The following is a 22,747-nucleotide window of genomic DNA, read 5'->3' on the forward strand; positions in this document are numbered from 1 at the left end:
ATTTGTTCTCTGCTGCCCTAGAGGGTAGGACTAGGTCTAATGGTTTTAAGTTGCAGGAGCGTAGATTCAGATTGGACATTAGAAGGAACTTCTTGACAGTAAGGGCAGTTCGGCAATAGAACCGACTGCCTAGGGAGGTGGTGGGATCCCCTTCGCTGGATGTCTTCAAGCAGAGGCTGGACAGCTATCTGTGGGAGATGCTCTAGCTGTGGGGTTGGACTCGATAGCCTACAAGGCCCCTTCCAACTCTATCATTCTATGACTGCAAATCTCATCACTATCAGCCGGCAGAGTCAGTGGTCAGGAATGATAGCAGCTGTAGTTCAACAACATCTGGACGGCACCATGTTGGCTACTCCTGCTCTAGAGGACACCAGAACAGAATTCTTTAGAAGAGAGAGATGGCCAGTGACTGGTGTGATTTAATGAAGTACTGGAAAGGTTACTATCTAGAATCTATTCCATCTGTAATATTCCAGATGGAATATTCCACAGTAGTCAGCCTGTGGCATAGCTGATCTGAGGTGGCATCTTTTGCCTCCGTCTGCAGTTAGAATTACTGTGAATGTTTATAAATTGAGCTCCAGATCTGCACAGAATGGTCAGTCCTATTAAGATCTAGAGACACTAACATTTTCCAAAGCATAACACCAGCCTGTCCATTATCCTGCAAATAAAATACTTAGGGTTGTATGCAACATAGCAAAGAGGTGACTCTTCCATTTGTGCAAGGATTTCTCCTTGCACAACGGAACATTTCCCCTCTTTCCTTCCTCTGTGTGCCCCGTAAATCTCTTCTAGAGGTTCCCCCAACCCTTCAGAGCAGATTTGAGGATGATACGGGGGGAGGAGAGGAGGGAATCCTGTTGTTCTAGCGCTAATCTGTGCACTAGCACAACTGTTTAGTTGCACACCACCTTCAATTCCCAAGAGTGGATTCTTCAAAGGAGATAGCTGGGCCTCAGGGCCGGGCACAGAGGCCTCACACATAGGAGGAAGCCAAACATATAAAGGGGAGGGAAAAGCAGCACAACAGCCCCACTATTGAAATGTCTGAGAATGCAGCTTACCGCCTCAGTGCTGGCTGCAATTCTGAGCCCACCGCTGGAGATGGGGACCTGCATCACTTGACTCAGGACCTCTTGGAAAGGCAGGATACCATTGAACAGCAAAAGCCATTCACCCTGAAGAAGAAGCAGAACCTTGTGTAAGTTCCAATAGACCAGCCTTCCCCAACCAGGTGCTCTCCAAATGTTTTTGATTACAACTCCCACTATCCTTGACCATTGGTTGAGAAGGCTGGGGCTGATGGGAGTAGTAGTCCAAAACATCTGGTGGGCACCAGGTTGAGAAAAGCTACAGCAGACCAATTCTCATTTCCCAACCTATTAATCAGCAAGAAGGGAGTGAAGTAAAGAGATTTCTGATACAACAAGCACAAGCCGCTCTAGAAGCGCCTGGCTGCGGTGCAGAGGCTCTCTATGTGGTACATGGTGGTATGGATCGATCTGTGCAAGGCAAATATCCGAGGCCTGCCTTGCATTAGAGAGTTGGGACAAGATAACCTTTTAGTCCCTTCTATGCCTTCTACTGAGAGCCAGTGTGGTGTAGTGGTTAAGGTGTTGGACTACGACCTGGGAGACCAGGGATTGAATCCCCCACACAGCCATGAAGCTCACTGGGTGACCTTGGGCCAGTCACTGCCTCTCAGCTTCAGAGGAAGGCAATGGTAAACCACCTCTGAATACCACTACCATGAAAACCCTCTTCGTAGGGTCGCCATAAGTCGCATCGGCTTGAAGGCAGGCCATATCTTCTACTGGATGCCATCACTTGGCTCAACTTGCCCGATGCTGTGTGCGTTTCCAGCACATCCAGCTGACCCTAGACGAGTAGCCCTCCAGGCCTGCATCTTGGCACTGCTTTGCTCACCTCTTCCCCGAGAGAGGAGTAGTTCAGCTCTGAAGGAAGGGGAAAGGCTGGGTATAGACCTGGGATTGGAAAGCAGAGGTATGTTACCATAGGAGCACTGGGTAACTGTTCAGAGTTGGAAGCAAATGACCCATCACTCTCCCTCTCAAACACAGACCTAGCTGCACTAGGGGAGCTGCACCAAGTCTCCACATCCGGCACTTACAGTGAATCATGCAAATTAAACCAACATTCCTAAGTTTTACTCAGTTTTTGTGATCTATCACAACTGCAGCTAAAAAGGGGAGGAACTGCAGTATAAGGAGTTCTAAAGGCAGAAATAGGGCTACATGATGTTTTTGGAGAGGAGCAATACACAGTATGTGTAACAGGAAAAAGGAGCTGGGGGCCACAGAGAAGGACATACAGGGTGCAGGCATGCAGTCCCTCAGCTACTGGAACTATCACTCACCCCTTCTTGTTTCTGAGTCTTTGCTGCATGCATGTTTCAAAACCTGCCTTCGTTGTCATGCAGGGTACATATATGAAAGGCGAGAGTATCAGGATTTGGCATATGGCAAAATATCAGATGCCTTTCTGCATGCTGTTAACCACAGCCAAGGAGATTCACAACATCAAACCATCTTCCACAAACGTCTTAGTCAAGGTCAAGAAAAAAGGCCTTCACTCCCCAGATGATTTGGGACAGGTTGGCCTAAGAGGCATAAGACTCGGATGCTCCCAGTCCCAAGACGGACTAGGCTAGGACCCACAGAAATCTTCCCCACCAACATGAAATGCAAGCGCCCTGCAAAGAAGCACGTTATTTGTTTCCTGAATGAGACAACCTAAAAGCACTCCAGTGTACCTGGGCAAAGCCAGGAATCTCATTCAGGTACAGCTCAGTCTTCAATCAATGCACACAGTCAGGGCCTGCATGCAGAGAGAAGCTCTCACCTTGCTCTACTGCCCGCTGATACATTTCAAAGAGGGTGGCCAGCCGAGCACAGTTGTACATCACAAAGGCTCCGCTTTTGGTCCCTTTGGTAGAGATGCTGGTCTCCTCCACATCCAGGACAACCTGAGGGCATACAGAACATCAACTCTGCTGAGAGAGGACCAGGTAAAAAACATCAGATCTGACCCTACTGCCAAGAAGGCCCTGATCTCCCTCACCTGGCCTTCCCTGGCAGGCTGCCCAGGTGCCCTTCTCTGAAAAATGAAAATGATGAAAGCACTGGCCACCATGGATGTCTGCTTTCCAGAAAGTGCAGCCTTGCCCAGGCCTGCCCAGGCTCCCTCCTCCTGGAAGAGGAACTCTGGAAATCAGCCTTATTGTTGTTATGTGTCTTCAAGTCGATTATGACTTATGGCGAGCCTATGAATCAGCGACTGTTGTACTCAGGTTCTCCTTGAGGGCTTCCCTTGGGCATCTCTGAGAACAGAGTGCTGGACTAGATGGGCCTTTGCCCTGATCCAGCAGGGGTCTTTGATGTTCTTAATTACAACACAACAGCCTCTTGTTATGCTGGATACGTTGGCATGAACTTTGTTTAGCACTCATATAAATCACAGTCAGAGTTCTCCAAAGAAAGTGGTTGCTATTCCAGCTTGTACCCAGTGCAGCTGAAATTCGGCCACTTCCACACAGAGCCCCAGTCTCCTTCTGATGGCCAACACATCACACCTCAAAGGGACCCCTCTGTTTACCTGGTTCCGATGGGTCGTGCTCAGCATTTCAAATCGGATGGCAGCCGAAGTCAAGACACTAACTGTTTCAGTCCAGGTGTCATCTAGAGGAAGGGACACACAAGAAAGGATCCATGATTACAAACCAACTGATAACTAAAAACATTCTTTTTTAAAACAAGCTTTTGATTCTATATTGTGTATTTGCAACTTGCTTTGAGTGAGTTCTTTGTGGTGAGGAAAAGCAGCGGTGTCAATTTGCTAAATAAACAAACACATAAAATCAGAAGAAACGCAAAGAACTGAAGCTTTCAGTGGAAGGGAACACAGGGTTCCAGAAGGAAATTCTTGTTGCTTCCTATCAGACAGGCTGGAAGGAAAGTCTGAAAGACTCAAGAAGACTCACAATAAAGTCTTCCAAGCAGCTGGGAAGTACATTATTTATTTATTTTATTTATTTAATTACATTTCTAGACCGCCCTATAGCAGAAAGCTCTCAGGGCGGTGTACAACAAATAAAATCACAATTAAAATATGAGCAAGTGTGAAAAATATAACATGATAAAAATCCGAAATAGAATTGCCATTGAGTTTATAAATTAAAATCCATATTAGGTTTAAAATTAAATTTAAAATGTTTAAAAAGCCTGGGCGAAAAGGTAGGTTTTTACCTGGCGCCGAAAAGATAACAAAGAAGGCGCCAGGCGTATCTCGTCTGGGAGGGCATTCCATAGTTCGGGGGCCACCACCGAGAAGGCCCTAGATCTAGTTGTTGATCTCCGGGCCCCTTTATGAGTTGGGACCCGGAGAAGGGCCTTCGACGTCGAGCGTAGTGAACGGGTAGGTACATAGCGAGAGAGGCGCTCCACCAGGTACCATCCAACTGAAGTGAGCAACAAACCCTAAGCTCCTATACAGCAGGAACACTAGTCCCCAATGTAGCAGCTGTAGGAAACACCTGAGCCTCCTGAAAGCAGAAACAAGGAGAAATAAGAGCACCCAACAAAAGAAGGAACAAACCATTACCCTGAGAGAGGTCTCCATACTTCAGCACTGAAGCCTCATACATCTGGGAGTTCCGCAGCCTGTAAGTAGTAAGGAAGGAGATGTTACAATCCCATGTAATACCCACAGTGGCTCTGGGTGTGAAATCAAAGGTTGAATAGTACTACTGCTAGTGGGGAAAGAAGGGGAGAGACCCCATCCACATCTAAGCAACCCTGCAGGCTAAGTACTGGCAGGGCAACCTTTCCGTTTCTCCAGGGATTCTTACCCAGGCCAGTGCTTGCACCTTGACGACAGGAATCCTACTGCACACAGGGCTCTGGAAAGAAAGCTATTTGTCCAAAGCCAGGAATGAGTTCTTGCACAGCACCACAAACCATTTGCACATCAAGTGGTTGTAATGCAGTGGTTTCCAGGAGCAACCAGCTGCTGTGCAATATCCAGAAAGTAAGTAAAAATGTGTTGTTTTTACTAGCTTGCCGAGAACCTTGCAAAAGGGAAACTGCTCCATTGCTGTTGGCAAAGCAGAAGGATTCCGACACAGAATGGTAACTTACTGGAGATACTGAAGAGCACCCATGGGAGAGGCACAGTGGGTGACTTTCACGGACCCACAGACAAGGTGTTTCTAGGAAATAAATAGACACAGAGCAGTAGTAGGCAGCAACCTCCTGATATGGTTTGGCCTTCATTTTGACAAAAGGATGCTGATATATGAAACAGCAGGAACAGACTCCTGGGCTTGTGATGTTTTGGGGACAGATACTGTAGAGGCATTATCCTATCAACTAAGACCTTTGCTTATCTGGCCAATTTGCTCTGAAAGAGCAGACAATTATAGTTGCTTCAGTGACCGTAGGCAGGCCACTTTGCTTGCTAAGGAAATAAAACATTCTACGTTTATAAGAAACTATTCAAAAAGAAAGACGTGTTCATTTGAGGGTGGAGGGCATATTTATGCAGCAGACATTCCTTTCAATATATGCAGATCTTTCTGTGAAAGGGTGTAGGGTGAGAGGAAGGAGTCATAGAATCAGAAAACTCAAGCCCCAGCTTCCGATTACAAAAGGTTTGACCAGCCCCTGTATGGGTTTCTCAACCTTTATTAGGCAACATTCACATTTCTGAAGTTCTTCAGAGCCATGAGAACTAGAACATTGGAGGATTTTTACTGGTAAAATTTGGATTGGGGTGTGAGCACAGGCATACTGCAAGATAATTCTTCTCACTGTGTTCCTCATATCAGACTCTCTCATCTTCTGGTCTCCCATTACCAACATTCTGCTCTTGGTACCAAGGGAATTTAGGGATGCTGGTCTATGTTCTCCACCCCCCTGCACTATTTAGCAAGAGTTACAGGGCAGAACTGGAAGAAAAGGCTAGACACAATGCATGGGAGAGGGTGGTCTTTGCTGATGAGACCAAGAAATATGTCCTCTGATCTTTAAGAGCCAAACTAGATATGACATTTGTTGTGTGGTTTGGCCTTGCATACAAAACGTTAATAGAGAGCAATGCATCCAAGCCCCACCACCACCACATGCCTGCTATTTGTAATAGAAAGCAAGCTCCCATTGGCACCAATGGGAGCTTTCCTCCCATTTCAAATAGCAAGTGGAGGAGGAAAATCCAACTGAGACTGTGGTGAAGGCAAAAATAAAAGCGGCCTCCCCCATGCCATGATCCCAATCTGGATCTCCCCCCACCCAAAACACACACACACACACACACATGCACGCACGCACGCACGCGAACGAGTGCTATTTCTTTTTTAAAAAATAGTGGATGTAAACCCCATAGCTGTCTAGTTTAGCCCTGAAGCAACCCTACAAAGCAGGAACAGCTTTACACACAGCTTGTACTGTAGGTCATTCCAAAAAACAAGGGCCCTCCTTACCTGTAAAACTGTGACCACTTGCGGGGCTAACAGCCTCCATAATAAGTCCATCTGCTGCTGCTGGAATGCCTCCTCATGGCTCACTACATGCACGATACTACAGCATTTCCCTGATGCAACCACCTGCAGAAGAGCAGCACTTACATGAATATTGTTCAGTTCACCCTGGCTAAAAGCTTACACCCATCTACTCACTGTGCACTGCAGGGCCGCACGTTGTAGCTCAGCCATGTGGTGCAGCTTCTCCTCTGTCACTGAAAAAGAATCATTTATTATTATGACATTTATACACCACCTTTCCTCCAAACAGCTCAAGGTGGCATTCATGGTTCCCTTCTTCTCCGTTTTACCCTCACAACAACCCTGTGAAGTAGGTTAGGCTGAGAGGCAGTGACTGGCCCAAAATCACCCAGTGAGCTTCATGGCTGAGCAGAGATTTTAACCCTGGTTTCCCAGGTCCCAGTTCAATATCGAGTTTGACTGAGTGGATTCAGGGTGTGGTCAGTGCATCATTGCAGGAGGGAGTGGTTCCAGCAGCTCTGAAAGAAGCGGTGATTCGACCGCTCCTGAAAAAGCCCACCCTGAACCCATTGGTCTGTGACAATTACTGACCAGTCACAAATACCCCCTTCTTAGGGAAGGTGATTGAGAGAGTTGTGGTGCAGCAATTGCAAGTACTCTTGGATGAGATTATCTTGACCCATCCCAGTCTGGGTTCAGGCCTGGTTATGGGACTGAATCGGCCTTGGTCACCCTGATGGATGACCTTTATCAGGAGAAAGACAGGGGGAGTGTGACCCTGTTACTCTTACTTGATCTCTCAGCAGCTTTTAATACTATTGACCATGGTATCCTTCTGAGTCGACTTAGTGAGATGGGTATTGGAGGCACTGTTTTACAGTGGTTCCAATCCTAACTCCAAGGTCGTTTTCAGAGAATAGCATTGGATGATTGTCTTTTGGCCCCCTGGCAGTGGTGCTGTGAGGTGCCGCAGGGTACCATCTTGTTCCCCGTGCTGTTTAACATCTATATGAACCCCTTGGGAGCAGTCATCAGGAGGTTTGGGGTGAGGTGTCAACAGTACACTGATGATACCCAGCTCTATTTCTCTGTAACATCTGAATCAGGAGAGGCCATTGAAGCCCTGGACTCGGTTGTGGGCTGGATGAGGGCCAATAAGCTGACTCTGAATCCTAGCAAGATGGAGACACTGTGGTTTGGTGGTTCACGAGTTCAGATAATTGGTCAGTTGCCTGCTTTGGATGGGGTTGTACTCCCTCTGAAAGAGCAGGTCCGTAGTCTGGCGGTGCTCCTGGATCCATCTTTGTCACTAGAGGCCCAGGTGACCTCAGTGGCTAGGAGTGGCTTTTACCAGCTTTGGCTGGTAAGACAGCTGCGTCCATTTCTGGACCGAGATAGCCTGACCGCTGTTGTCCACACACTGGTAACCTTCAGGCTGGATTACTATAATGTGCTGTATCTCGGGCTGCCCTTGAGGTTGGTTCGGAAGTTGCAGCTGGTGCAAAAAGCAATGGTGAGACTACTCACTGGGGCAGGGTATCACCAACATGTCACCCCGCTGCTGAAAGAATTGCACTGGCTCCCATTTGCTACTGGGCCAAGTTCAAGGTTCTAGTTTTGGTGTATAAAGCCTTATAGAGCTTGGGACCAGGATACCTGAAAGACCGTCTTATCCCTTATATACCCAGTTGATCACTGCATTCTGCAGGTGAGGGCCTCCTGCAGATACCGTCTTATCAGGAGGTCTGTTCTGCACAACATAGGAAATGGACCTCTAGTGCGGCAGCTCTTACCCTGTGGAATTCCCTACCCTTAATCTTCAGACAGGGGCCATCTCTGTTATCTTTTCGGGGCATATTGAAGACCTTCCTCTTTCAACAAGCCTTTTAAGTAGAGACCTTATCCCAGTCTGCATCTGTGTTGGAATTGCTTTTTTAAATGTTTTTAAACCTTTTTTTTAAAAAAATATGTTTTTAACCTTTTTTTAAGATGTGTTGAAAGCTTTTAAAAATGTTTTTAAATATGTTTTGTTTTAATGTATTTTAAAGTCTGTTTTTATGATGTTTTAAAGTGTTTTTAGTGCTTTTGTTTGCAACCCCCGGGCTCCTGTTGGGAGGAAGGGCGGGATATAAATAAATAAATAGTACACCACACTGGCTCTCAAAATACATTATTTACTGAGTATTCAGTCTCTGTTCTCTGCACCTCTGGGGACCTTGCTTCCTAGGGCTTTCTATGTAAAGATTTGGTGTAACCAAGTGGAACTGATTCAACCATGATCCAACCATAGCTCTTTCCCTGATAAAATCAATGGATCCAGATCCAGTTCCAGTTCCAGTATCAACTGTGCACTCTCTGCTTGGCAAGTCATCTTCTCAGCCTAACTCAACCTACGCAGGATGATAGCTGTTGCAAAGATAGATAGATAGATCCTATGTACTTAAAATGATAAAAATGCCTACCAAGAAAGACATCCAGGTTAGGGTCATAGCCCTGCACATCTTCCTGCTGCTTCTCAAGGAACCCTTTCAAGTGCAGTTTACACACAACTCCACTCTGCTCCAACTGGTCAAATATGGCATGAGGACACTGGTGAAGGGCTTCCTTCATGGCTAAAATATCCTCAGGACTGCGGGAAGTTTCTGGATCCAAAGGCCACTCAACTCGTAGCTGTTGTAGGAACCTACGGATTTCCTCATCAACCAAAGCTGGGACCAGATGCACATCCATCCTGAAAGGCAATAAGTGAATGAATAAATACAGAAAATCCCACACACGATGTTGGCCATACAAATGGTAGAGTGAGCAGAAGAAGCATAAGTCTCCATGTTCACTCAGAGAATAGCTAAACGTTTAGTATGGTCCAATGAACTGAGTACTGGATTTAGAGGAGGTCACACAGCTCAGTAGTAGAGCACATGCTTTGAATGCATTTAACCCCCGGCGTCTCCAGCTTAAAGGACCTCAGGTAGGCAGACCAAGAAAGACCATGGAAAACTGAGACCCTGGAGAAATGCTACCAGTCATAACACAGCACTGCGCTAGTACTCCCTCTGGCTCTGAATAACACAAATATATAAATATGCACGGATTAAAAACACAGCTTCACCAGGCCCTTGTTGAAAGGCCTGGCACAGGCCTCCAGCTCTAAGCTTCAGTCTCCCCATCTGAAATGTGCAGAAGTCAAGTATCTTGAAATACTTAAGCTTTCTTTTTAAAAGTAGGCTTCTAGTCCTCTAGGATGTAAAGATGAAATTGAAAGTGTGGGGCAATGCCTGGTGAATTCTCCGATGTTGGTGGGGAAGGGAAGAGGTCTAGTAGGAATCCCAATGGTTATGGGATAGGGCTTCAGTATCCTACATAGTGGCTGCTACTCATGACCAGCAGAAGCAGAACACATGCAAAACAAGAAAACATATTCATATTTGTTAAATTTGAATAAATGTCTACAGATTCCAGAACTGAGGTTTTGGGAAAACATGCTGAGTGAATAAGATTAGAAAGCCAGACAAAGTGCAGAAATCCTGCCCCCAACCAATGAGCAACCAGAACCCCAATTCTTTTTGCAGACACTGCTCTCACAGTTCGAAATTCTCCACAATAATGAGGGTTAAAACCAAGTTCTTCCTTAAAAATAGAAAAGATTTTCAGAACGTTGCAGACGTCCCTAGTACTGAGAATACTGTTCTTGCCACTGGATAGCATGTTCACAGCTCCTTAAGTGGCCTTGAATAGTGGAGACACCGGATTAATGCTGCAACCTGTGCACCCCAATTTAGGAGTCAGCCCACTGACATAGCAAGATTTACTTCTGAGTAAACAAGCATAGATTGTGTGTAAAGTTGTCATCAATAAATAAACAAGCAAGCCATACATGTTCCTAGATCCCAAGGTATAAAGTGATTGACAATAAGAACAGTTCCATCTACTACTAACCCTTGAGCTCGGAGAATGCCCGCCAGGTGGTCGGTGACCAGGATGGCTCTCAGGTGACTCAAACTCAGTGAGTTCAGGCTCTTGTGCCCCTGCAGCGGGACACAGTTCAGGAGGAAGCTGTGCCCTTGGGCTGTCTGGGGAGATTTCGTGTACACAGGAATGGCTTTCAGGACCTGCTCAAAGACGGCAGGTCTCTCTAACTGCACAGTCAGTCCAGCCGGGCCATTTTGGCAGCTCTGAATGGGTGGCACCCCTGGGCATTTCAGTGAAAACACACTCTCAACAAGGCCATTGGGAACCTATCATAATACAAGACAGAAGAGACAAGTAGTGCTGGTTTCCTCCTACTCTTGGCTGTTTGGGAGCAGAAACAAAACAGTTTATCATATAACAGAATTTTTTAAAAAAAGAGAACCTACATTTGAAGCACAAATAAATCACACCTGGGCTATTTAAGCTAAAACACTGTGGATGAGATATTAAACCCTGGTCTCTATCACTAAAAGGTAATCTAGAGGAATGGAATTAATTGCCCTTCTCTCCACTTCTGCGTAAGGTGTTTGGTAAGAGGTATAGGCATGTAGACTCTTATGTTCTTAATTCCGATCCCCAGTTCTGCTTCATGACACCCTCTTCATTGTGGCTGTCTCCATTCCTTCAGTGTTTGTCCAAACAGTTGTGTATCTGGGAGGAAGGGCAGGATATAAATTTAATAAATAAATAAATAAGACTGGGATTTCTATACAGGTTGCCTTTCAAATATTTGAATATGGCTATTATATAGTCCCTTAATTTTCTCATTTCCAGACCAAGGTTTACACAGAAATGTGGCAAAAGAGATCTCTTGAATGACATGTCGTGGCCGCTTGGCCCCGTGGTTTATCTTCCTCCCACCACACACTGTGTATATAAAAAAAACCCTTCAAATTCCTCCGCAAAACTCACCTTTTCCATGTGGCCACTGCCTTATATTCTTCATTCTCCTCTGTAACCTAATATGTTTAATGGTATTTGCCCATTTACTTCCCTCCTTGCCCTGGTTTGTCCTTTCCTGTGTTGTTTCTCTGCTATCTTTATCATAGACTCTTTGGGAGCAAGGACTCATCTGTTACCCGTATAACTCTGTACGCTGGCCACACCACTGCAATCCTCTGGAGAAGCCCTCCTGACTGTCTCAGTTACCTCATATTTGCTTGGTTCTATGCAAACCAAGGCTTTTAGCACAGTGGAACCAATCATTTGGAACACCCTACTGAAATCAGGCACCCCCAATTCTAATATTTTATTGCCTGCTGAAAACGTGTTTTTAGAGAATTAATTTGAATCTGGGCTATTTATTTGTTCTGTATTTTATAATTTCATGACATTTCCATGATTTTATTGTACACCACCTAAATATTTTTATGTTGGCAGTTTATATACATTCTTATAAGTATAAATCAATCAATAAATGGATACTAGTGGCATGATATGAACAACATCTGACACTGATGCAGCGCTTGATCTATCTGATAAAGCTAGGCACTAGACCAGAAAAACTGTAAGAAAACCTGTTAATAAGGTGTCATACAGGACTCTGGTTTTGTTTTTTCTGCAACTTTCTCACAGGGCTATTCATTCTGCAATGTGAGGTGAATCACAATGGTGAATTACAAGGTACCACCTGACCGATGGAGGTAAACAGATGCCTCATGACAAGTTAATAATTTGCATATCGATAAATTTTTATACAGTCAAGTGAGCACCACTAAAGTCATTCATTCCTCAACCCTGCCTCTCAGCGCCCCGCCCCGTTCACGAGGGCCACGCCCCTACCTGTCCTTCCGCGAACATCGCCCTCAGGACCGCCTGGGGGGCGAGGAAGTCCCGGCTACGTAAGTTCCGGACACTGTTCTCCTTGAACCAGATGGAGCCACGAACTCCATCTCCCGCCTTTCCTCTAAGAACAGCGTTAAAAGCCTCCAGGGTCCCTGACACGGACAGCCGGTCATCGCCTGTCTCCATAGCGACCACAGGCGCCGCGTACCCCGGAACTCTTTGTCAAGGGGAGAAAGCCAGGGAACTTCTCGAGCGATTTTTCCAGGATGCAACGTCATCTGGGAAAACCATAGAGCTGTGAGTTATAGACCCTCTTCCGGGGGAAACCAAAGAAATGACGAACAACTTGGGAGAGGGATGGTTTCTCTCTTAGGTGTGGCACTTTGTACTTTTCACTTTAGATGGTATCTTTCAGTAGAGCAGTATTTCATAAAAAGTATATTATAATCCTTAAGGCCTTCCCCCTCTCTTGAACATTCAGTTTATTTTTAACAGCGAGTACTGTGACACCTTAAAGAAATTTATTTTAGTATACAATTTCATAAGATACGCTATTGTGAAGCTTCTTCAGATGAGTGGACTCTAGCCCACCAGTTCCATAATAAAGTTGTTATAGTGCAATCCTAACCATATCTACTCAGAAGTAAGTCCTACTGAATTAAATGGGCTTTACTCCCAAGTAACTGGGTTTAGAATTGCAGCCCTAATCTTTAAGGTGCCACAAGACTCTGATTTTGCTGTAACGGTCTTAACACTACAGACTCCCTGGAAATTATTACTCTTTTAACAAAATAATGTAAGTAGAAACCTGCTGAATCAGAGCAAAGGCCTATCTAGGCCAGCATATTAACAAGTGACACCTTTTTTTAATGTTTATTTTCTTCATCATTTATGCTTTACTGTTATATCTCAAATGTTCATGGGACTTGGCACCAACACTGTAGTTTGCAGTTCAGGTGTGTCATACACAAAGAAGGCAGAAGGCATTACTGTTTGGGCCAAGTATCTAAAAATGTTGAGAGCCAATGGGCAGTAAAACGGCAAAAGTAATTCATCATAAGCAAGGGTAAAGCAATGCAAAATGGGGCAAAACATTCTAATTTCACATATACACTAATGAACTGCTGGTGACTGACTAGCAACAAGACCTTGGGGTCAGAGTGGAGAGCTTGCAGAAGATGTTGACCCAGTGTGTAGAAGCTGTGAAAAAGGTGGATTTTGTTCTAGGGATCATTACGAAAGGGATTGAAAATAAAAATGCCAATGTTATACAAATCTATGTTGCGACCACAGTTGGAATACTGTGGACAGTGCTGGCTGTCTCACCTCAAAAAGGTTCAAGAAAGGTAACCAAAATGATCAAGGGAATGAAGCATCTCCCCTGTTTGGAGCTTTTAGTTCAGAAAAAAAGTGAGTAAGGGGGAACATGAACAAAGGTGTATAAAATTATACATGGTATGGAGGAAGTTGATAGGGAGAATTTTTTCTCCCTCAATACTAAAACTTGGGCCCATACAGTGAAGCTGGGAGATTCAGGACAGACAAAAGGAAGCATGTTTCAAAGAGCACACAGTTGGAATTCACTCCCACAAGAGTGAATGGCCATCAATTTGGATAGCTTGGATAGACTTTCCTCTTCTCCCAGGCATTTTAGCATGTGTTTTTAAATTTTGTTTTTAAATTGTTTTTTGTGTTTTAAAATTTGTATATTTGTTTTTATTGTTTTTAATTGCTGTAAACCGCCCAGAGAGCTTCGGCTATGGGGCAGTATATAAATGCAATAAATAAATAAATAATAGCTGTAAAAGAGGTCTAGACAAATTGAAGGGGGCTATGTCTCAGTCCTGTTGGAGGCACTATCCATCTGAATACTAGTTGCTGGATATCACAAGTGGGGAGAGAGTTCTTGCACTTTGGTCCTGCTTGCCAACTTTCCATAGGCATCTGGTTAACCACTGTAAGAATATGATGTTGAACTAGATGGGCCTTTGGCCTGATCCAGCAGGGTTCTTATTTGAGGTATAATATCAATGCATAAATAATGAAGGAATTAGCATATTGAAAAATGCATCACTTCTTTATATGTTGGACTAGATGGGCCTTGCATCTTTGTGTAAGAGGAGGTGTTGGCGTGATTGTTAGGCAGTTGCAAAATCCCCCCAGTTATCACTATACATGTCCCTCTCCACCCATCCACCCTATACACATATTTTGGGATTTTAAATTTCTAAATATTCTCAAATCAAAGGAAGTGTGCCCGTTACGAGAATTTCCTCTTTCAAAGACTCTGTCAAAAGCTATAGGCTGTTTGCATTTTTATTTATAGCATGGGAAGCACCACAGGTAATGGAAATGGTTTAAAATAAACCAGAAGCAGAAGTGAAACGTCCCCAGGCAGCTTCCCATCTCCAGACCAAGAGAAAAGCAAACAAAATGCAGACAACTCAGTGAAACCTTTTTGATGGATATTTTGTCTTGTCATGTCTATAACATCTAAAGGTATGCAGTGCCTTCTATAGACCCTAGGTCACTGGTTTCTAACCTGCTATGCCAATGAGGTTAGGTATTAGTTTATTTGGGGGAGGACTGAAATTCTGAAACATCAGTATTAATGCTTTATTAATTCAAGCAATAATAGCCCAATGGCATAGGCCAGAGATTTATTTAATGTATATATTGCTTAACATTTTTGGCAAAAATCTCTAAGCAGTTTACAAAAATTATAAAATCAAAATACAGTAAATATAAAATACAAATAAAGGTCAGAATACAATAAATAACTTCATTTCAAACTCCAAACCCCAGCAATTGAATAGACTCCTCAAATGTTTCACTATCATACTCACCAAGGCCATTTTGCCTCTGGTTAGAATCTACCCCGCTGGCCCAGTATCATAGAATAATAGACTTCTAATATTGGAAAAGATTTTAAGAGATCACTTAGTCCAACCTCCTGCTGAATACAGGAACCTTGCAGCTACAGTATCCCTGACAGATGACCATCCATTCTCTACTTAAATACCTCCACTGGACAAGATCCACTCCCTCCTACCTATCTTCCTGTTGTTTTATTTCACTATGTATTAGTGGGGGTGGCACATGGTGGATCCAGGCTTGTAGGAGTATCTTGCAGAGTAGAACACAATGGCTGGGACACACACATTTGGTTTGGTTTGGTTAAAACAGGGTGCAAAATGGAAGATGTGGCAGAGATTATTTAGACCATGTTCCTTCACATATCTTCCAATTTTGTTTTTACAGCTGGAAAGGAAAAAGATGCAGATTAGAGTTAAGCCTTCCAGTTAGTTTGTCACAGGGGAAAGAAGATTAGACTATGCTAGAGAAGGGCCTCTTTGATCTAAACAGCAATCCTCTGTTTTTCTTTGAGTTGCTCTAGCTACATGGGGTTTCTTTTCTTTTTTTAAGTTAGCATGCATGCAAAAATAATTTTTGCATTTAGTCACAGATTTTTTCTTGAGATTTATTTATTACATTTATATCCCACCTATCCTCCAAGGAACTCAAGGTGACATACATGGGTCTCCCCCTCTCAATTTTATCCTCACAACAATCCTGTGAAGTAGATTAGGCTAAGAGCCAGTGACTGACCTGAAGTCATCTAGTGAGCTTCATGCCTGACGGGATTTCAACCCTGGTTTTCCAGGTCCTTGTGCACCACTAACCACCACACTGTAACGGTTCTCTTTTTGCTTACAGTGATCCTATGAAAATGCTTAAGCGTTTTGTTAAGACACATATCTATTTGGAACCTGAGTGTGTCAACCTACCACCCACGTGTCTCATTAAACACACCTCATTGAGAGGAGGGGGATCTTTTGCTCAGGATAAAACAAGTGCTTTGCCCTAAAATGTGCCTAAACAGTAAGTGTATAACCCAAAAAATGCAGGTCCAAACCAGACTAAAGCAAATCTTTCATTTTTGGGGAGAAAAGAGAAGAATAGCATTACAAAATTACTGGGTGCAGGGCAACATTAATCATTAATACTCTAACCCATTCATAACTCTGCCCTAAAGAAATAAAACATCCCTGTTGCTATAAGGAATGGCAGGTAGGAGAGATTACCTATCCTAGGCCCAGGAGCGGGCAGCGGAATACAGCTGAAGTGATGTGAAGGAGCTCTGCCAAAAAGGAAGGAATCTCTTTGTCTCAAGGTTTGCACCAAGACAGACTCCCTTCCCGTTCTGTGGCCTGCAGTCCTGCGCTGCGTTCCTTGAGAGTGTAGTTACACATGTTGGAACTCAGATGACCTCTTGGGTCTCAAAAACTGCTCTTAAATAGACTTTCCCTCTTACAAATCAACATGTAGAGGGGTCTGGGTATGAAGTGATCTCATGTTGTGTGTGTATATCTTGCTGACACTCAGAAAAACTATTTCTGCTTTCTAATGTCTTTGAACAGTGGGATTGTTCTTCTGGGCATGAGGGAAATCTGCCAAATATGAGATAACTTTTAAATCAGGGTCCTCACGTTCCTCCGAAAGTGCCAAAAGATGGTTCTTGCTTCTTGTCCTCATTTCACAGTATTTAGGAAGGCACGACGAGTCAGACAATGGGGTGTGGGGTGGGAAATGTAGTCCAGAATACTCCAGAGCCTTGCCACCCCTTCAACTCCAAGTGAACCAAAGTGGGGGTTAGCCCAAGCACTCGTAACAACTCCTCCAGAGATAGCAGCAAAGCTACTGTACATTGTCCTGCCCAGGGATGCCCGCCATCAGTGTTCTCATAAGGCTCTCCAGTTTCAGATGGGGCACATTCCCAGCCCTACTAGGTAATATAGGGAGCAATCCTGTACACGCTTACCTGGGAGGAAGTCTTATTGAACTCAGTAGGGTTTACTTTTGAGGAGACATGTAGAGGTTTGCACTGTGTTCCCTAATGAATGAAAGTGTTGCCCCGCCCCTTTTAACCACATATTTTATTAAAATTAAGTAGGGCTGCCAAGTTAAAAAAGAAGCGGTATTGACTTGGAAGTCTGCCAGTTGCCTATCTGTTTTCTAAAGGTGGAGTAGTCCCTGGGGACCAAATTGATCTTCTGTCCTCCTTTGTGATGAGGACATGAAGGCTCACAAATTGTTCTTCCCATTCTTTGTTCTGCCTTTCCCCCTTCTTCTTGCTTGCTCCTCTTTCATCTAATATAATTATTACATGAAGACATTGTAATATACAGAACCTCTTTACTGCCACACCCGATGCTCCCCTATAACTTGGCAATCAGTTTTTGCTAGAAGGCAAGAATAGAACCTAATGGGTGGAACTTACAAGGCAGCAGATTTCAGCTCAACATTAGGGGAAACTTCCTAATGGTAAGAACTGTTCAACTATAGAATAGACTGCCTTAACATGTGTGTGTGTGTGGGAGGGGTGCTTTCCTTCACTGGAGATATTTAAGCAGAGGCTGGAGACCAGCTGTCAGGGATAGTATAGTTGCATCCTGCACTGAGTAGAGAGGGTTGGACTAGATGACCTCTACAGTCCCTTCAGCCCTATGATTCAATGAAAGCTCCACAAAATGTTTTTGCAGTTCCACATAAGCGCATAAAAGCCACAGCATTCAGCATCCTGAGGCTACTTTCTTTTGAAGGTCATTTTTAGCCCTGGAGGCTGCAGTGATACATATTAAAGCAAGGATGGGGAGTGTTTTTCAGCTCAAGAACCACATACCCTTATGGGCAACCTTCTGGGAGCTGAATGCTAACAGTGGGTGTTGCCAGAAGCAAAATTGGGTGGGAGAATGGATATGACTCTTACCGTTGGACAGTAGACTACAATTCATCTATGCAAAAGTTAAATGGTTCTATCCCTTCATTGCTCCATCCCCCAACCAGGCAAGCAAAAGGCATGATCACAATTCAGAGACACATTCCCACTTGACAAAAGCACTGAAGGGGTGTGTGAAGCAGGGCCAGTGAGGGCTGTGGAGTGGGGAGAGTCTTGAGGGCCAGGTCGGCCTGGAGGGTTACATTTGACCCAACCCCTGCTTTGAAGGGCCTGGGCAATGCCATGCTGGGGCAGGGGTGGATTGCCAAAGCCCAAGAAAGTACTGTAGGATTTGGGGACAGTCTCAGTCCTGGACAGCTAATTTTTCCTCTTTAACAGAAGTAGAAAACTTTATTCAAATAAACATGTAACTTTAATTGACTCACGTAATCGATTTCAGCTCTTCTTGGTACCGTTGCATATTTTTATTTTATTATTTCTCGGCACAGAGTGCAACACTCACATTGCATCTTCATCTTGTTTCCCATTCTCCTCTCACTCACTGCTGCTTCCACTTTGCTTTCTTGAGGTGAAAAGGGGGGCAGTGCTCCCTGCACCACCCACAGCCAAGAGGTGATCTGAGAATTCCTGCTCACGCCAGACCAACTACTGACTGTCAGCAGTGGCAGAAAAAGAACCCCCTGTGGTCACCTTGGCACTCCCTTGCATGCCCTTAGAAATCAGCTGTTTTGTATCCAATGGCTGGGTAAATTACACCATGTGTGTGGCAGCAGGTCTGGGCCCCTGTACAGATGCTACTACTGGAAACCCTACTGTAAGTAACAAGGCCGCCAGTAATCTGGTTCAGTCTCATGTTATTTCTTTAAAAATGGATATTTGTGCTTCCAAGATCTAATAGCTTGGGCACTAGATTATATTATTGATGTCTAAGTGCAAGGGCTATTAATGCTTTGGTCCTATGCACCATTGCATTTCATGGGGCTTACTCTGAATAAACATGCAAAGGATTGTACTATTAATCTCTAGGCTAGGGAGCCATCTACAGTCCTTCCAGATGCAACCAAAGACCTTGACACAGGGCACCTTAGCCTCCAGTCTAGAGTGCCAAATCAAATAATTCTTACCGTGGCTCATACTGCAAACAGAGAATCACCTTGGGCCTCACTGACATGCCCCAATAAGGCTGCCTTGGAAGCCACCAGCTAAGGAGGATGTACATCTGCTATACCACTTCACAGTTTTCTGACCCTTTTTATCCAGTGGGTGTGTGATTGGAAGTTCTCAAAGTTAAATATGCCAATAGCAAGAGGCAATAGCTCAGTAGTAAAGTGCATGTTTTGCATCCACAAAGGTTCCAAGTTCCATCCATAGCTTCTCCAGTCAAAAAAAGCCTCTACCTAGAAAAACAGTGCTAAAAGCCTTCCTGAACCTGTATTCCAGATGTTTGTTGGACTACAGTTCCCAGTATCCCTGTCCATTGGCAATGTCGGCTGAGGCTGATGTGCGTTGGAGTTCAGCAACATTTGGAGGGCAGCATGTTGGCTACTCCTGAAGTAGGTAGCAATGGGTTATGCACTAATGGTGCATATTCAGTATTAGGTGGTTTTCTATTTTACTTAGCATTTGCAGTCTTCCCTTTGGGACTCAGACAATACAGAGGACCTATCACGTTACTTACTTTACATGGTCCTACCATTAAGTGCTGGATTTCCCCCCACCCCCTGTTCCTGGGAACACACTTTTTTACCTTTGATTGTGTGAAATGTATTAGCAATTATCTAAAGGTTTTAATATTAGTTCCCATTTTGGCCTACAAGCCAATCAGAATAAGGAAGACGTCTTGGATGCATAGCTGTTGCTTTTGATGCTTACAGTATTTATTATGTTACGTGTTTTGCTTTCAGCTTAATCTTCTTTCGGCTTAATGTGCAAATAAAGCAATGACTAGCTAAATTTGTTCCGTTTCTTTCTTCACACACAGTATTGTTCACATAACATCTCGCATGCATATTTCTACCACACACAGTTTATATGAAAGGACCCTTAAATTGCTTAGGCCAGATCCAATGGAATAGAAAATTCAGACATTTGCTTCTCCTTTTATTTCCTGTGTAAGATTATGCAGTTGTAGAAAATACATTCTGCCCATCCTAGGACCTAGAAGCACCCATCCTTGAGTAACTTTTCCCAGTTACTTTGTGTTAGTACAGGTTATGAAATTAAACCTACACTAGGAAGAAACATATATAGCATTGCATGATGGCAATATTCTAGTCAATAAGGTCCACCTAAGATGTAATTATCTGAAACAGGCTGTTCATAATCCAACAGGTACTTTGAAACAGCATTAATTACAGTGTGCAATACCTCCACCAAATGCAGCCCTAAGGACCAAAAAGATTGCTCACCCCTGATGTATTTCATGGGCCCAGTTGGGATCCTCAAAAGAGCTTTGGACAGACACGACATCCCCGTGGCTGTGTCTCCTCGCTCAGCGGGAGTGATCGTGTCATTCCAAAGCAATTTCTTTTCCTGAACCTCCATGAGCATATGAACTTTAAGATATCTGATCCACTCTAGGTGTGTCCACACCCACTTGCCTCTTCGTTCCTGTGCACCTAGAATTTTCTATTATTAGAATATCCTGCAGAGAAGAGAAAAACAAATCATAGAGAAACCTGTTGGGTACAGGAACATCCTCTTGAAACCATCCCGGCTCTGTTCCAGTGGGTTCCTTCCGCAACTTGGCATGACCACATTCAGCAAGTCACCAGCTCAGGGAGAAGAGATTTGCAGGTATGAGGGTTGTGTTCTAGGGAGATTCCCTGGCATCAATAGTGTTAAAACTTTCACAGGATAGGGCTTGGAAAGTCCCTCACTTGAGACCCCCAGAGACCTGTGCATGGTACTGAGATAGGTCATCTTCCACTATAAGGCACCTCCTTCGTGCAGCCTCAGTCTGTTATATGCAACTGCAGGAGATAAATGCATTGGATAAAAAGAGTTCACTGCCTATCATCTCACTGGTCAGAAGAACACGTGGCCATGGGGAGGCACTCAAATCTTCCAACTGGTGGCATTTGGTCACTACAACATGGGATCTACCACAGCGGCAATTATTTTAGGCAGAATCAAGTCTTGGGTAGTAGATTGTGAAAACTTAAGAGGGCCATTTATAATTGGCAGGTTCCAGTGCCCTCATCCTGTTAGTGCAAGAATTTAAACTTGTGCAACTTCCCTCTTCTCCCTCATGCACAGCCCATGCCCTCCCCAAATCTAGAAATCCCTAGAACAAATTTAGGGGGGGAGGGGGGGAATTCCATTGTATAAGCATAAATCCTTGTGCTAACAGAATGAGGTATTTAACACTACTTTGTACACAAGCCAACAATTATCTACAATGTTTTGATATGCGGGACCTACAACAAAATGTTGCATTATTTTTGTATCCTCACATCCCATTAGGAGTGGTCCTATTCAGGGTACCAGCCAGCAGCTGCCATACCTGCCTTGCAGGCCATTCCATTCCTCCTCCCCTCAGTTTTCCATTCTTTTCCAACTGACAGCCAACGTTCTATGGCTACTGAGCATGCCCAGTCCTCATTGGCTGATTTTTTTTTCTGCCTTAGGGGAGATACCCCCTTAAGTATTTCCTAAAACTTTTTGTACTTCAGGATTCCCCCAAGCAGGCTGATACCTCACACTTACCTATCAATGGTCCTACTTTAGCTACAGTATTGTCAGCACTTACCACCTGAGTGTGCTGTTAGGAGTCATGTCCCACAGTTGGATTCCTCAAGCATGCACGCATGCAACTTACCTTGTCAATGGTAAAGCTGTCATTGCTGCTGCTGCGGCTGCAGCTAGTGAGCATATTAGGAAGTGCATGGGGCTTTTGTACTTGGATGTGGGTTTCCCAACTCACTTTGTAAGAAGTACCAATAACTGTCTCTAATGTGAGCTGAAGACAGAAGGGATGTAAAAAGGAAGCTCACAGTATGCTGCACTCTCTTGATATAGCGTATCAAGCTTTAGCCTCAGCAGTTGGTGATGCTAGGATGCACCAGCTGTCCTTCCCTCTAATTATGGTGAAAACAATATTGGGGATACATACATCCCTTACCTCCCCCTTTACAGCATAAGCGATAACACTAAATGCACGGACATCGCTGTTAAGAGCCACTTCGTACTTTATGTGGCTATACAAACACTGGTTTCCTTTACCTGGTATGTAAAGAAGCAACCCCTAATCCGGAGTGGGGAACTGCAGCTCCGGTAGCCAAATGTGGCCCTGCAGCCCTCTCTATGTGGCCCTTGGCTGGGACTCTCCCTGGACCATGCCACCTCCCCAGAGAACAGCTCCCACAGGTCCTGCCCTGTACTCTCCTTGAGCGCTTTTGCCTGCCTTAGAATGCGTCCTTGAACTGCGATAGTGCCGCTTGCTTCTTTGAATGCATGGGAAAATGTCTGCAGGTTTGCGAGTGCAGAAACCTCTGACTTGCAAAGATAAGATTCACTTCTGTTGCTCTGCCTACTTTTGCCTCTGGCTCTGCCCACCACTGACGTACAGCCTCCAGAAGGTTCCCTATAAGGAAATGTGGCCCTTGTGCCAAAAAAAAAAAAAGTTTTCCCACTCCTGACAGGGTCAAAGTAGGCATTACAGGCAGATGCATATAATATTCCCTGATTTTGTAAACAATGAAAAGCAGCCTTACAACGTTGTGATCAGG

At 44.4% G+C, this 22,747-nt stretch overlaps 1 protein-coding gene across 3 annotated transcripts in view; it reads right to left on the reverse strand.

Moving 5' to 3' along the window:
* Positions 1–12,628, reverse strand: part of DALRD3 (DALR anticodon binding domain containing 3) — a 21,123-nt gene extending 8,495 nt beyond the window's left edge. The window contains exons 1-11 of one of the 3 annotated variants that reach the window (XM_061618813.1): positions 12,275–12,628; positions 10,460–10,758; positions 8,986–9,254; positions 6,698–6,756; positions 6,503–6,625; positions 5,163–5,233; positions 4,627–4,685; positions 3,622–3,704; positions 2,869–2,992; positions 1,933–1,991; positions 1,071–1,184 (exon numbers count right to left, since the gene is read on the reverse strand). In XM_061618813.1, the coding sequence (XP_061474797.1) occupies positions 1,071–1,184; positions 1,933–1,991; positions 2,869–2,992; positions 3,622–3,704; positions 4,627–4,685; positions 5,163–5,233; positions 6,503–6,625; positions 6,698–6,756; positions 8,986–9,254; positions 10,460–10,758; positions 12,275–12,463 (1,449 nt within the window). In that variant the 5' untranslated portion in view covers positions 12,464–12,628. Of the gene's footprint in view, positions 1–1,070; positions 1,185–1,932; positions 1,992–2,868; positions 2,993–3,621; positions 3,705–4,626; positions 4,686–5,162; positions 5,234–6,502; positions 6,626–6,697; positions 6,757–8,985; positions 9,255–10,459; positions 10,759–11,404; positions 11,882–12,274 lie in introns of those variants that run through there. The other 2 variants (XM_061618812.1, XM_061618814.1) reach the window with 2 other exon arrangements.
* Positions 12,629–22,747: the final 10,119 nt, after the last annotated feature.

The sequence above is a fragment of the Rhineura floridana genome, chromosome 3 (genome assembly GCF_030035675.1).
Source record: "Rhineura floridana isolate rRhiFlo1 chromosome 3, rRhiFlo1.hap2, whole genome shotgun sequence".
Classification (NCBI taxonomy): Eukaryota; Metazoa; Chordata; class Lepidosauria; order Squamata; family Rhineuridae; genus Rhineura; species Rhineura floridana.